Source organism: Spermophilus citellus (assembly GCF_964194105.1).
Source record: "Spermophilus citellus genome assembly, chromosome: 2".
Classification (NCBI taxonomy): Eukaryota; Metazoa; Chordata; class Mammalia; order Rodentia; family Sciuridae; genus Spermophilus; species Spermophilus citellus.
Window position 1 is genome coordinate 184,179,703 of NC_138183.1, and position 17,034 is coordinate 184,196,736.

At 34.9% G+C, this 17,034-nt stretch overlaps 1 protein-coding gene across 5 annotated transcripts in view; it reads left to right on the forward strand.

The window, feature by feature from the left end:
- The window catches only part of DLG2 (discs large MAGUK scaffold protein 2), a gene marked incomplete at both ends in the record, with an annotated part of 2,048,692 nt that overhangs the window by 1,534,310 nt on the left and 497,348 nt on the right, over positions 1 to 17,034 (forward strand). For all 5 annotated transcript variants that reach the window (XM_081281630.1, XM_081281626.1, XM_081281627.1 and 2 more), the window contains one exon: positions 10,658 to 10,794. In XM_081281630.1, coding sequence (XP_081137756.1) covers positions 10,658 to 10,794 — 137 coding nt within the window. The remainder of the gene's footprint in view (positions 1 to 10,657; positions 10,795 to 17,034) is intronic.

The following is a 17,034-nucleotide window of genomic DNA, read 5'->3' on the forward strand; positions in this document are numbered from 1 at the left end:
ATTCAGTAATTAATTTTCAACATTAATTTTAGAGCATTTACTTTGTTCATAATACTCCTGGAGTGCAAAAATTAAACTTGCTATTACCCCTCGACGTTCAAAGTGCTGACTGTCCACCATGAGAGAATGAATTAGATAGCACATATGATAGCAGTTATGTATTGCAGGAACCTCTTCTGACCAGTTGGTATCCATGCCAGACCAACTTTTATATGTTCAAACATCAACCTTTCCTATAACTATTTTCTAATTACTTATAGAAAATTATATGGCATTAAAATGAGAGACGCTCAAAGAATTATGTGCCATCAATGGGTAATAATTTTGATTTAAAGAAGTGGAGATTAAGAAGCACTTTGCAAAAAAATATTATAGGAAAAAAGTCTCTATGGATGGATGTGTATCAAAACCCACCTAGTTACCTTTTAGGTGACTTAGGCTGCTTTCCCCAGCATCAATCCTGCCAGCTGGAAAATTCTTATCCAACTTCAACCTTTGAGATGATTCTGATATCTTTTAAATAATCTATGTAATTTTTATGACTTTGAAGGCCATAATCTGTCTTCAACACAGTCTGGACAATACCCAGACATCAATGTGAATGACTTTGGTTTGCTTTGGCAGATAGAATTCACCTGTAAAACCCATACAGATGAGGTGATAGGTAAAGGCACTGCCTGTAATTTAGGTTACATTTTAATTCTAGAAGTTTGCATGGTATCCCATTTCAACCACAAGAAACAGACTTATATATGAATATGAAAGTATTCAATCACATTCCATCATACAGTCATATAAGCAGTCAACCTGTGAATAGGCTATTTACTTTGTAGGAATGGAAGTAAATTGGTCAGTGCCGCTAGCTCTTTGCATTAATAAAGAATAAATATGCCACTCACTGGTCATTTCCATCATTCCTTTAGGAAAGCCACTGACATATTTTTCATTCATTCTCAAGCACTAAATGAACTAAAGTATCCACATTTTTGTTAATATGAGATGCTTGACATTTAAAAGCATATGTGCCATGTGACCACTTGTTTCTTAAACAACCCAATCATTAATTCATTCTGCTAATGAGATTGAACGATTAATACATGCCCATTCTGTGTTCCAGATGGTCTATTTGATCTAACCTTTACTTTCTAGGATTTTATAATTTGGTAAAAAATGGAAGATCAGTGTACATAGAAGGTTAATATGTATGGTGAATCTAACTGCCTATATGTTCTGTATTTATACCAGACTATTGGGAATTGCTGGAGGAATACATTCCTAGAAATACTTAAAACCCTAACCAGACAATCAACACAGTTTTTGAAAATTGTATGCATTTCTCTACTTAATGGTATTTTTAAATTTCCTAACAACTTCTTCAAAATTTTTGTACCTCTTCCAATTTCTGACTTTCATCATTCTTGTTTAGTAACCATCTTTCTTATTATCAGCGTTAAGATGAGAACACAATCAGTGTCTTGTCATCACGTCTGCAATCTGCCTATTCATCTCCATTATCCTTTTCTCCTTACCTTGTGAGTCGTTAAAGAAAGGGGCTTTCTATGTTTTTTTTTTTTTTCATTTATTTATCTCAAACTTTTTATCAGGAGCCATATCAGGGACTAAGTGTACTTTGGTGAGATAATTGACTTGATCCTTCACTCTTAGGTCCTTCACTCTGTGTGAAACTACTTACTGCTTTCACCTGAATTATTTTCAGTCTCTCAAGCCATGATCTTTCTCAACTCTGGGTCCTTGAATATGTGTTTCCCTGTGCAGAGGTGGTCTCTCCCTGCTCCCTTTTCTTCCTTGCTCATTTTCATTTTCCAGGTCTCAGATTGAATATTGTGACCTGCAATTAATTTTCTCTGACACCATCCTCCTCCTCCAATCCAATGAAGTCATCCCACCTACACCCTCCCTTAGCTACTGTTGCTCTCTTATCATCCCTTAATATATTGCAACTTCATTGCCTCTTTACCTTACCCTCCGCTAGAAAATACCTAATTCAGTGACATAACCACAATATTCAGGCCAATGCCTGATACATAAGTAGTCATCAACACGTGTGTCTTTTATTAATTAAAGAAAAGTAGAAAATGCTTGTAGAGAGAACTATGTCTGCTCAAGTTCAATTTAGAAGTGAGCTACCATAGGTTAGAATTCACAAAGAGTGATGTTTGAAATTAAAGTAGTGAAGGCATTTCAGATGTAAGGAACAAGTGCAAAATAAAACCATCGTAGCAAGGTCAGCTTTTGGGGGGAAAACTTAATGGTAGAGAAGTAAGGGATGGTGAAGACAGTATGTAGAATTCCTGTAGAATAAGGAGTAATGGACCATTTCAAGTTAAAGAAGAATATAATCAATGAAAATTTTGGGAAAAACAGCTAACCTAAAATATTTGAAGTATGAGTTGGAAAAACTGGAAGGGAAAGACTGGAATCAAGGAGTATGATTACAAAGACTCCTACAATGACACAGGCATGATAAGTCTAGCACTTGGTTTAGTGAAACAGCAGTAAAGAGGAGTTAAAATTTCATACGTTTATACTGAAGCTTCTGATAAAATATAAAAATTGCATATATTTTTTTCAAGAATCTCTTCTATAACAGTTATTGTACTAAGCGCTCTGCTACTCAGTGATGAGTAGGTATGATGCTAAACACGAAGAAGCTTTCATTTAATCTGAAATAGTAACGTAACTGGAAAGTGCAGGAGCCAAGACAAGAAGCCAGTTTTTAAAAATTTTTAATTTTTTTCTAATTAGTTATACATGGCAGTAGAATGCATTTTGACCCAGCATACATAAGTGGAGAATAATTTCTCGTTTTTCCGGTTGTACATGGTATGGAAACATGCCAGTCATGTAGTCATGTATCCATATAGGGTAATAATGTCCAATTCCTTATTCTTTCCATGCCAGTTTTGAAAAGAAGCTATGAGCACACTCTTTCAAGTTTGTGAGTTTCAAGTTGACAAATCAAACCTAACAGAGTGTTGGAGGTACCAGAACCTTGGGCACTTATCAACAGAGCAGTGGTAATTGCAATTCTAGAAATGGATTATCTGCAAGATTATATGGACAATAGTATTTAATGGAATATTCTATAGGAAATAAGTGTTATTTTGAAAGAAATAATGGTCAAATTTAGCATGCATCCCCAGAATTTCTTATTCTGGATATCTGGCATGGACAAGTTTTGCATTTCTCACAAGCTCCCAGGTGATGCAGAAGCTCCTAGTGTGAGGATCTCTTCTGTGAACCACAGTCTTAGGCCAGTATAAAGAAGATAAGACAGCAAAGAAAACAGAGATATAGTAAGATAAATAAGAAACATTGTCAAAGGTAAAAATGTGAAGGTAATCTGTAGTTTCCTATGTAAAGCAAAGAAGCAAATTCATAAATTTTCTTGAGTTTTGGATAAAAATTCTGGATAGCTGGCTAAACTCTTTGCCAGGTGGAGCTGGTTTGCAGTTTACTCACCCAACCCCATTATAGAAAAAGGTAATATTAAAATGTATATGCCTGTATATCATGTGACTTTCATTAAAAAGAAAGAGCTAGAGGTACATATAACCACTCAAACCATAAAAATTAGATATATTTGCTTTCTAGGGCTGCCATAACAAATTGCCACAAATTGGATAATTTCAAGCAACAGAAACTTATTGTTCTAAAGGCTAAAGTCTGAGATCAAGTTATCAGCAGGGCCAGTTCTTTTGGAGGGCCATGAGGGCAAGTCTGCTCCAAACCTCTCTCCCAACATTTTGGGGTAACTGTTGGCAGCCCTTGGTATTGTGGATCCTTCTCTCCAATATCGCTCTGTCCTCACATGCATTCTTCCATGTGTGTTTCTGTGTCCAAAGTTTCACTTCTGATAAAAAAACATTGGCCCTAATCATTGGATTGGGCCCCCACTTGACCCAGTGCTATCTCTTCTTAAAGTACATCTACAGAACTTGATCAAAATAAGGTGACAGTCAGAAGTATCAGGAGCTAGAATTTCAGCATATCTTTTGGATGGACATAATTTAACCCCTAAAATATGTCATGTAAATAGACTATGATATATGGAGCCAGATAAAAGAGATCAAAGAGGGTTTGTAGTATGGAAATGGAGATGGTCATCAGTTAAAAACCTTCTGCTCTTACAATAAGGAGCCTGTGGCAAGTACAAGAAAAGATCTTTTTAGGATAGGGCAGAAGAATTGTCAAAGCCAGAAGAGAACAAAAACATTTATGGCAAAAGACTGAATATTCTACAGGGGCAAAAAATGAATAATAAGAAATATCCTAGAAGATTTAGGTTTAGATAAGAAGAAGGGTGCTTATTCCCTTGAGCAAAGGGAAAACAGGTATTGATGTGGTGTGTTCAAAGTGTAAGTGAAATCATGATGAGATAATAGGAGGAGGGCACATTTGTGGCATTGGTTTTGGTAGTTAATTGGGTAATCTGTGAGAGATTATTTGAGCACCACTGAGGATGCTTAGACAATGCCTAAGAATTTTAAACAGAACCGCTTCTTACAACCCCAAATTTTGTTCTTTGAACCTGGAAAAAAATCCAGAGAATAAGAAAATAAAGCTTTGACTTTTAATTGACCATATCTGCAATGCCCAAAGGATTAATTAGTCTCTCAAATAAATGTAAAAGGTGCATTTCTGATAGTTTTTAAAGCAAAAGTTTCTTTTTGAAGGGGAAGAGATGTCAAATAGTCTGTTATCAATGTAAACTGGATCCATAGGGAAGTTTTTGAAACTTTTTTTTTTATTCTTGCTTTTTAATTGACATGTATGCACATTCAGATCGTAAGTTGCCTACATGGATGTATGGTTCCTAGACGGGGCCAGCCAGAGTTCAGGATAGATTTTGTGTTTCTTTTAGCATATATACAGAATGTGAAGAATACCACTAGTGCTTTCTGTGAAGCAGTAAATACCCTACCTGGCAGATCCTAAAGAAGCTCTGACAGAACCAGGCTGTTTAACAATATTGAATTGTTTGGAGAAGCTCTAGTGCTCTTCTAGTAAAGTCACATAAAATGAAGTTGAACCAAGTTATTGAATGGTTTTAAGGCATCATAGGATTTGGTTCTTTACACCCACAAAGAATATATGGGTACACTGTAATCATATGACATTTTCAAGCATTTCAGTTTTTATTCTGGGCTTCTCAAAGCACAGTATCAATCTATGCTGCCAAGACTTCTGCTGCAGCCCCCTCCTCTCACTGACACCTCCCCCTCAGCGTAGGCAGACAACACAGGGAGAGGGTGAGCTATGATCTGCTCACAGGGTTCTCTTTTTATAGAATGAGGAAAAGATTCTTTGCAGAGAAAGGTTCAGTTATAAGCTTTCACCAGGTTCTGAGTTCCTGTACTATGCCTGTATCTCCTACATTAACAGGAGAATTTGGGGATGTGCCAGAAATATGGAATGACGAGCCCAGCTTTTTGCAACAGATGTAGTTCTGAAATTCTTTGTGCACAGCCCATGTTTGCCAAACAGATCATTTTTAATTACTTAGGAAATTAGGTGTTTAAATTGGACATGCTTTTTTTCCTTTGCTAGTGTCCTGAAATATCTATTGATTTTACTTCCTTTTGTGCCTTGATTACTTATATTTTTCTGTGCCATCTTTGTATACAACCAGCAGGCACATGGAATGTTTAGTCCTATTCTTAATGGCCAAATGTTCTACAGTAGGTAGTGTTAGGACCAGTGGTTTGATGAGGCTTAACAACTCAGCTCACTGATTTTATTTTGCAGTTGACTGAAAGAAGTGGTTCTGTTTAAAATTCTCAATAAAACTGGTTGTTTTATACAGATATTTCACTGCTGTGACCAAAATACCTGACAAGAACAATTTTAGAGGAGGAAAGTTTTATTTGGCACTCATGGTTTCTGAGGTCATCTGTAGATGACTGACTCTGCTGTTCTGAACCCAAGATGAGGCAGAACATCATGGATGAAGGGTGTGGAAGAGGAAAATATCTCAGGAAATAGCAACAGGAAGGAGAGAGAGAAAAAGAGAGAGAGAGAGAGAGAGAGAGAGAGAGAGAGAGAGAGAGAGAGAGAGAGTTACCCATTCACCAAGGACAAAATATAAACCCCAAAGTATGCCCCCAGTGACTTATCTCTTCTAGCCACACCCTACCTGCCTTCAGTTATCATCCACTTAATCCAATGATTGGGTATAACTCTCATCATCTAATCATTTCACCCCTGAGCCTTCTTGCACTAACACATGAGCTTTTGGGGAATGCTTATTATCTGAGCCATAACAATTATTGAATTATTTCTGAGTTCTAGAGATTTACTTTCAAAATAGATGCTGATTCTCTAAATGTTTAAAAACTACCACATTCCCCCAAATCAGCAATTTTGTCACTTTGGGTGTTTCTTACTCAAATCTTTATGATACTCATTATATTTACCCTGATAGGGGCCACCCTAGCTATCACATCATACATACATCTCTTGATGGTTTACTAAGCATTTCTGTAACTATTTCAAACTCAGGAGAGCTCGGGTTTTATCAGCACCATGTGTTTTTTTAGGATAGCAGACTTGAGTCAGTCAGTCAGTCTGGAATCCAACGGATGTGTTCCTGTCAAAAGTACATTCTCTTTACCAAAGGCCCATATGTTAAAGGCCTGGTCCCTAGCCCATGGTGCTACTGTGAGGTGGTAGAACCCTTGAGAGGTAGGAACTAGTGGAGAAATATAGGTCATGGGGCATACCCTTGAAGGGAATATTGAAACATTCTCTCTTTTTTTCACTTGCAAGCTACCTTGTGGTAAGCAGATTGCTCCAGCATGTGCTCCCTACCATCATATGCAACCTCATTGCATGCTCAAAGCAACAGAACCAATTGATCATGGACTAGACCCTATGAAACTGTGAAATTAAATAACCTTTTCTCTTTAAAAAATAAAATTTAAATTTAAAAAAGCACACTCTCTTTAATGAATTCTGTTTTGATATTCAGACCCAGCTGAAGTGCTAAATCTATTGCTAATCCCTCTCCTGCTCCCTAAGTAATTATGCTCGTCTAACATCATTGCCATGATAGAACTTATCATAACCAGTTAAATTATATCAAAATATTTTCTGATTTTTCAAACTATTTAAGGGCTCATTAACAGTAGATTATTTTATTTATCAAGCATCTATTATATGCTAGTTACTATTGAATATAGATACACTTGCTCCCTTTCTACAGATGAGGAAATTGAGAGTGAAATATGCATAATTAGTAGATGAAAGCATCAGAATGTGGAGCTATCTCTGCTGTTGCCAGGTTGCCTGCTCTGAAATTGGCATAGATGCTGCTGACTGAGGGTGGAGAGCTAATGCAATCTACCAGAGCCAGAGCAGTAACTTACGTAGTTGCTGATCCCAAACAAAAGTGTCCATTTTTCTTTCCCTTGCTTATTCAAAGTCATTATCTTAAGGAAAGTTTTCTCATAGACTTTCCTCATTCTCTTATATTTCTTGGTGACTTTCCTCATCCTTTACATTAATTCATTTTTTTCTTTCTTTTTTTCATTTAATACATCTTTATGAGGCACTAAGTACCTGGACTTGTTCTTCTTACATACTGTAAATTGAACAAAAATCATAGTCGTCATAGAGCTTACTCCATGCAGTGATGCATGGAGTGAAATGAAAGAGAAGATTAGCTAGTGCACAGAGAGGAGTAGAGAGTGCCAATAGAGATTGGTCATGGAGGACCTCATCTAGTCTAGAGCCTATAATGTGGGCATCCTGCCCCTGGGTCAAAAGAGGAAACATAAGGAACAGGCATACTACTCATTTGGGTTTGGTCTTCCTGCTACTTAGTAGTCCTAGCTGACGTTTGTCTTCATAAAGTAGTCCTACAACAATCACTGACATTGCCTGGGTTTAGAATATTGTTTCACCCAGGTTATCATACCCACTCATATGAACCCACTTGTGGGTCATTGTTTCTGTAATGTGTCTGTAGAACAGTATAGGAAGCCATTTCTTTTTTTTTTTAATTTTTTTATTTATTTTTTATTTTTTTTATTGGTTGTTCACAACATTACAAAGCTCTTGACATATCATATTTCATACATTAGATTGAAGTGGGTTATGAACTCCCAATTTAGGAAGCCATTTCTTTACATTTATATAGGCCACAATTGATAGAGGCTCTCTATATAAAGCACAGATAGATTTAATCTTATAATACAGATGGATACTTCTATCTGTAAATAAAGTTGTATTCTGGATGGAGACATGTTGAATTGAATATCTGGAATATGGTGGGCTGTTTTTAAATATATTCATGTTCCATTAAAGTGAGATAAATTTTTAGCTTTGTGCTCTCAAAGACATTCTCTGACTCCGAGAGGGATGTATACTGAAAATATCTTCCTTCACCTTGAGCAGAGTCACTAGTTAAAAAAGTACATAAACCTAACCTCAAAAAAAAAACCCTATTATTTGTTTTTCAGCTGACATATTTATGTCCACAGTATCCATAGTGATTTTATTGTCTTGGTACAATCTTGAACTTCAAATATCAAATACATAGTTACTCTCTTTTTTGGACTTAATCTTCTTTATGGTGGTAATTGTTTTCCATAGCTTTTCTATAACTAAGATTGTCTGTGGCATTTATTGCTGCCCTAGTAGATGTATATCATAATTCCTAGATTTGTGTTTAACTTTTTTATTTATACAGAGCTTGGAATGACCTCCTTAGAGCTAAAATGCAATAGCTTGTTCCTCCCACATGGCTATGAAACTTAGTAAATATATTTTTGAAACTTTCTTATGCGCATTTATTTATTTAATAAAGTGATAATTTTAGAAAGCATGAGCTGATATGTGTTTTGAAGTTCATACTTAAAAGCAAAATGGGGAACATCATATTTATTTTAGGTCATCTTTTGCTTTATAAACAAATTCTTTAAACCCTAGGTAAATACATTCATGGTTCTATGGGGTGGCAAAGTATTAATAAAAAATAATTACCCACTTCAGTAAGAAATTAGATAACACTTATTTTAATTGCCCTATCAATTTAAATCCATTTTCCATTTATTTTTTTTATTTTATTGTTGGTTGTTCAAAACATTACATAGTTCTTAATATACCATATTTCACAGATTGATTCAAGTGGGTTATGAACTCCCATTTTTACCCCATATACAGATTGCTGTGTCACTTATTTTTTAACAACTAATATGGTTAATTTAACAAAATCATTGCAGTTCTAATATAATTCCAGAGGTGTTACTTTATAATTTACTATTTCATCATTTTTTCCATTAATCATTTATCTTAAGAGCATATAGCCCTACACAATATTTATTCAATAAAAGCATGGTAATGGAATTAGAAATTTTTAAAGTGTTTTTCATTATTATTGTGTAAAATGCCAAAAGTTTTATGATAGATTTATCAATTGAGTATGTTATTTTTAAGAACCATTTCTTTAGTCAGGAACATTACAGAAATTCTGTCTTTTAGTAACAAATGCCTTTCTTTAATATCCTTTTTTGATTAATTTTCATATTATCATTATGATTTAGAAATTCAATGAAAATATATTCTATAAATATTATACTGAATGTATATTCAGTCACCATTGAAAGGATTTCCTTTTTTCCTAAACCCTTAAAAATTCTGTCAATTATTTCTTTAAAATGACTTCAGAGCAATTTTACTAAGTAACTATATTCTTATTATCATTATATAAAAATAAAATAAAAATATAAGTTTTACAAGTCATCATATGCAAAAATCACCTCTCAAAAAAGGAAATTTCCACATTTAAATATGATATAATATCCTGCTGGTTGTTGTAAAAATAGTAAAGTTAAACCATTTCTTTAAACTTTAGACTATGTACAAGGATGATTCACTTTTTTGTGTCATTAGCCTCACTATCAGTTAGTAACAGTGATTGCTAGGAAATATGAAAAGACAAGGTGGCCAGAGAAGTAGACATGAAAGGCAAATATTTAGCTTCTTTTCCTTATCTTCTCTCTGAAATTACGACCTAAATATCCAGTGTGTCTTCCTCATGTCTCTTATCTCAGGACATGTGTGATTTTCTGACAGCTTTATTTTACATCCTGCAATGTCAAAAACTTCTTTTCTCTATGCTAGAGTAATGAAGACAGTGAGGATGAGCTCATATACTGGACCTAATAAGGACTGTACCTGTGTTTTCCCAGGCTCACATAAGCTCCCTCTGCACATTTTGCCCAATCCCTGTTCTGACCAGTCTCCCACCATGAACTAATTAGCTGAAGAACAGCAGCATTTAGTTGCACAGTATTGAAATAGTACAAAACTAGTGTTCATATGGGATTTATAAAAAAAGATTTTTTTCTCATTAGCCAAAACCACAAATCTTCAGGGCTGGGGATATAGCTCAGTTGGTAGAGTGCTTGCCTCACATGCACTTGGCCCTGGGTTCAATCCCTAGTACCACACCACCACCCCCCCCCCCCCCCGCAAAAAAAAATCTTCAAATAGTTAAAGAACAAAACTGATTGAATTATAATCCTTGTTTTATATATTGCTGTTACAATTAATTAAAGATCTATTGTTTTTAAAAAATGATTTAAATGTGGCTAATTGCATTTGTTTTCCATTTTCTGCTCTTTTCCTATAGGTTTAGGCTTCAGTATTGCAGGAGGTGTGGGGAACCAGCACATTCCTGGAGACAACAGCATTTATGTGACAAAAATTATAGATGGTGGAGCTGCACAAAAAGATGGAAGGTTGCAAGTAGGAGACAGACTACTAATGGTAAGTAAAACTGCATATTTATAAAGCTCTTGTTTCTCCATGTGTGACCATTTTAGTCCACTCAGGCTGCCATAACAAAAATTTCTGTTGAACAACAGAAATTTGTTTTCTCACAGTCCTGAGGGCTGGGAAGTTGAAGGTTGCAAACTGGTTTCTGGAGAGAGCCCTCTTCTGGTTTAGAAAGCCATGTTCTAGCTGCATCCTCATGTGACCTTTCCTAGGTACTCAAGATGACAGAGAGTAGTGTCCCTCTTTTCTTCTTCTTATAAGTACCATCAGAGTAGGGCCCCATCTTTAACTCATTTAACCTTCAACGCCTCCTAAAGACCAAGTACAATCACGGGTAGAGCTTCCACATGAATTTGGGAGGGAAGGACACAATTTAGTATTGTAGTGACCATGTGAAGAAACAGAAAAGAGGAGAAGGGAGATTTCAGGGGAAGAGAGCTAAAAATATACATACAAGTCTGAGGTTGTGGTTCAGTGGTAGAATGCTTGCCTAAGTATGTATGAGGTACTGGGTTCAATTCTCAGCACCACATATAAATAAATAAAGGTCCATCAACAAATAATATTTTTTTTAAAAAGTACACATACAATTGTTTTTTATTTTTTGATATTTTCAAAACAGTATTCTAAATTTTTACCAATTTTCTCAGCAATGTATGGTAAACATAGTAGATATTTTTCCAAAATAATCCATTTCCTATTAGTGAGTGCAACTACTACTTTCGGGTAATACAACAAAGGAAACAATATTATCTGGTTTACAGATATGTGCATGTCCATGTTTCAACCACTGTAGAAACAGCCTATGATTTTCAAGAATTCGTAATCTAAATTCCATCATATGTATGAATGGATCCCTTCCTCTCTCCTCTCATCAGGGTTATAGCTATTTTGTTTGCCAGATGCTCACATTTAGGAGTCCTGGCGATGACTGCCACTGACACAAAGCTGCCCTTTCTGAGTTATGGATTATAAGACAAACTAAAGCAAAATTTAAGCAATCATAAATAGAAAACACTAGATACAGCAGTGATAAAAAATTATTTAATATAAATAATCAAATATTGAAAATTCAAAAATTAAAAATTCATATTGAAATAGATCTCAAGATGAACATATCTAGTCATAGGTCTGTGTTTGCAAAACAGGGCCTCTAATCTATGTCTGCGAGGAGTAGGGATCTCCAACCACTTCTTGAGAAGTGTATGGGGAGTCTACACAGTCTCAAAATAAAAGTGATTTCTATGACATATACAACTTTTAGAGGTAAAAACCCAAAGTTCTATATTCATTGTGCCCATTTCCCTGGGCTCTGGAGATCTTGTACATAATCCCAGTAGGCGAATTTCATAGTTGTGAATGACCTTTGTATTGAATTATCTGGATAAGTCTTTGATAGTATCTTGAGAGCCAACATTTATTTGGTAGTTACTGTATTTCACATACTTTTAAAGTGTTTGGGGTCATGTAACATATCTTTCACACAAAAGCACATTTTATATAAACCAAAGGAAACAGGGGTACAGAGAACCTTATTAACTTGCCCATGGTCACATAGGTAATGATAGAAAGAACTGGACATCCAGCTGAGGCCATCTGGCTTGAGTCCGTATTCATCTCCACCACGCAATGCTGCTTTCTGTACAAGGGGTTTGCATTTGTTTCCTTGGTTTATCAGTCAGTTCTTTCCTTTTTTCCTTTATTTGTCATTCAATTATTCATTAATGCCTCTAACAAGTACAGCCTACCCCCCTAACATAGGTCTAGGCAATGGCCACTATTCAGAAAAGAACTATTGTAAGAAAGTATCTAGTTAAACTGAATGGGCATAAAATGCCCAATATTAACTTCACTCAAAATTGCAAATCAGAATTTGGGGCTTCTTTTTACCACTTGAAGTCACCACCATTTTCATTCTTGAGAAATTCTAAAACTTTTTGTTGTTGTCGTTAGCTTTCAATTCTGAACTAGACAAATTGTTGCTGCAGTATAAGGCCTGAACAACTTCTTTCTAGAATAGAAACTTTATTGCTTAAAACTATTGACTTGGGAATAAAATGACCTTTGATGACCATCTTCTTCATAGGACTAAATTGAAAAATGAAGAGGGTAGATTCATTCATGTAATGACTGTTGCAGTAACTTGTTTCACCTTTGACTCATTGTTCTATAACAGTTTAGTTTTAGACAAGTCTTCTGATATTTCTTCAAATGCTGCTTTGTAAAATCGTGTGAGATATTGTTTACTTATTTCTTGAAGTTGTGCTTGAATCTAGCTTTATTTTCAAATTCTTTTCTTAAAAATCTCCAAATAAATTTGTCAAAGAATTTTTCAGGAACCATGCTATTTTCCCCTTACAATTTTCATGATATTCATTGTAGGTAAAACAATTTCAAAAATAGCTGTGACATAATTCATAAGTGTTTTGAATTTAAGGCATAGCTTTAAAAAAAATGAACCTTCAACAATAAAGATCTCTCCTCTCTTATGTAAGGAAAACATAATTAGTACTTCCAAGGCAAGTGGTAAGCTGAATCTGAAAATGAAAGAAAATGATTCATTTTACAATATTCTGAAAGACAAATGACCATGAGAAAAATATAATAGAGAAAGCCACTCAAAAGACCAATTTTCTTTTTTTTCTTTTTTCAACCCTAAATACTTATCAATGTTCTCCTTTGGTCATTCTTTTTCATCTCTTCTTTCCTTTACTAACCTACATTCATAACCTCTTTTTCTTCCTCCTCATCTACACTCTTCCCTCAAAGGAAGTACAAACCATTTAGACTCTATGATTTACCAGCTGTACCACACTCTGCATATTTTTCTCTAAATATGCTGTTCTTTCTAAAGCAATTTACACCACTTCCTTCTCTCACTTCTTAGGAAAATTTCCTCTGTATGTTATTCACTCGAGTTCTATAAGTGCGCTGGTCTAAAATGAAACTATTAATTTCCTTAGACTTTTGTGACTGCGTACCCATAATTCAGGAAGTCTTGCAGCATCTCCCCCACAGTGAAAGAAGTCTTTTTTTTTTTTTTGGAGTCTTAGTAATAACCCCTTCAATTTCTCAAATAGCATAGCTATCATATTGTATATCAAGTGAATCAGATCATATATATTGGACACTTTTTTTTAAAAGACTTCTTATATCTCAGGATTGAAATGTACCTACTCATCTTAAATGTCATCTTATTTCAACCCTCATTTGGTACATGAGAATCCTGCAGAAAAGCTACTTTACAAAGTGGTCTCTTGCCCTCTGAGGATGAAGAACTTAATACTCTTCAGTCATCCATTAGGTGCTAACTTATAGCCCTGGGAATTATTTTCTCCTTAAAATTGGTGTTGGAATATATATTCCCTATAATTTTCTCCTTTTATTCATAGTTCTGTCCCTTGGAAACAGAAAAATAAGGACTGTCTTTTTACACATTTGCAAGAGTTTTGTATTGCTACTTCTCTACTTCTCAATCTTTTAAGATGTTTTACACATTTTCCTTTATTTTTACGACATATTTTATCACACCTTCATTTACCTTCTATAATTAGTTTACACTTTAAACTTTTTTCTATTCCTTACCATCATATTCTCTACTTTTAAAAACCTAAGCAATTTTGTAACATCTGACCTTTGCATTTATTCTCCAATAAGGAAAAATTATGCTGTTACCTTTGCAATAAGCCGCTTACTATTTCAAAAAAAAATGATTATAATGTCAGAAAACTCTGTTTCGTTGGTTACCCGAATATGTGATATAAATTCTTTCTTTACCAAAATAATATTTTTTTTCATAAACTTCCTTTGCTATTTGGCTCTAGAATTTTGTTTTGTTTTGTGAGATGACAGTGATATCTGATTTTTGTGTATTGTACCAGAAGCTTAGTGTTACAACCAGAGCTTAATGTTGTAGTCTCAGGCTAAAAAAAAATTATCTCTTGGCCTTGAATTTCATAGGACAGATGGTCAAAAATTAACATCATTGAAGACGTTCTAACTCTTTCATGTATTTTCACACACTGGTTTTTGTAAGGTGATACAGACAGCCAAGTATATTACAGAAATGTGATCTTCTGTACCTCTTTTAGCATAAGACCAGAAACTTTGAATCTAGGATCATTTGTCTTTTCTACAAGGATAGCATTAGTTGTTGGTTGTCAAGTTGTCATATTGCAATTTAAGGTTTAAAATCTTTCATTCCTTTTTTCTATAACCTCTGCTTGACATTTGAGGAAAATTAATTGTCAGTGAAAGAACTTTATACTTTTTATAGAAAATTATTCCATGTTTTGCTCAAAGGGAAGTAGATGAGGGGGAAAAATAACAGACATCTAAGTCAAGCATAAAGACACTAGATTCAGACATGGGGGAGCTGTATTTTAATCCCAGGCAGCTAACTACTTCATCTACATTAGGGAAGTCATGTGTGTCTTTGGTCCTGTTTTGACTACTATACAATAGTTATATTGTCTTAGATCAGTATTTCCCCAAATGTGTTTGAACATGATAGCTTCATTCCTGTGTTACCTTAAAAAAGGTTGCATGCCACTCTGGAAAGCAATATGGAGATTCCTCAAAAATCTAGGAATGGAACCACCATTTGACCAAGTTATCCCACTCCTCCATATATATCCAAAGGATTTAAAATTGGTATGCAGGAGTGACATATCCACATCAATGTTTATAGCAGCTCAATTCACAATAACTAAGCTATGGAGCCAACCTAGGTGCCCTTCAACAGATGAGTGGATAAGAAAATGTGGTATGTACACACAATGGGATATTACTCTGCCATAAAGCAGAATGACTTTATGGCATTTGCTGGATAATGGATGGAACTGGAGATTATCATGCTAAGTGAAATAAGCCAGTGGCAAAAATTCAAGAGTTGAATATTTTCTCTGATATGTGAAAGCTAATCCAAAATAATATGAGGAGATTAAAAAAATAGAAGAAAGATCAGTGGAGTAGACAAAGAGGAGTGAAAGGAAGGGAGGAAGGATGGGATATGGAAAGACAGTGGAATGAATTTGACCTGACACTTCTATGTACGTATATGAATATAACATAGTGAATCTCACTATCATGTACATCCACAAGATACTGATTTAAAAAAAAAAACTATAAGAAGATAAATCGAGTAGAAGGATGGGAACAGGGACATGGGAGGAAGGGAGAGTAAGGTAAAGTACTAGGGACATGAATTATATTCCATGCTTCTATAATTATGTCAAAACATTCTATTGTCATGTATAACTAAAAAGAAACAATTAACTTAAAAGGTTGTATGGCCAAATAAGTTTGAGAAATTCTGCAATTTGTGTCTTGCCCTTCGTGTAGAACTTCAATGAACTTTAGCATATTAAAAGGCTTGTGAAAGCCTATAGTCAAGTTAGTTTGTTCTAACACTAAAATTGTGAAACTCATTTAATCATGGAATCCTTTCCATTATGTGATATCATATAAGACCTAAAGTTAGTGTTCTGTGGACCATACTCAGATGTGCTATGTATGAGTATCTCTTTTCTTTTTTTTTTTAAAGAGAGAGTGATAGAGGGAGAGAGAGAGAGAGACAGAGAGAATTTTTCAATATTTATTTTTTAGTTCTCAGCGGACACAACATCTTTGTTTGTATGCGGTGCTGAGGATCGAACCCAGGCCGCACGCATGCCAGGCGAGCGCACTACCGCTTGAGCCACATCCCCAGCCCCAGTTTCTCTTTTCTTTTTCCAAAGTTAATATCCAGTGGTAAGGACATCAAATGGGTTTAGGGAATATGATAATATGCAATTTCCCAGATGAATATTAATTGTGAGGACTTAAATTAGTATTAATCTGGGTCAGGTTTTAAAATTGCCTGGTTTTATTCAAATACCAATAAAAATCATATAGAAGACAATGTAAATGTATAGACATTATCTGAATGAAAAACAGGACATTAAGGGACATTCATTGTTTACTCCAAATTTAGAGCAGAACCAAGAGCTGTTACCTTACCACCAGCACTTTTTTCACCTTGAGCAGGTGAGCCCACAGCACATCATTCATCTGTGAGAGGTAGTAAGGGCTTTTATTTATAGTATTCTTATTTTCTAGAAGAGAAAATTAGAATTCAGAGATGGCAAAGTGGATCTCCAAATGTATATAACTAGTAAATTGTGAAATTAGATTCAGACACACATACATCCTAAAGTCAAATTCATTCTACCACTTACTGAGTCCCTCTGG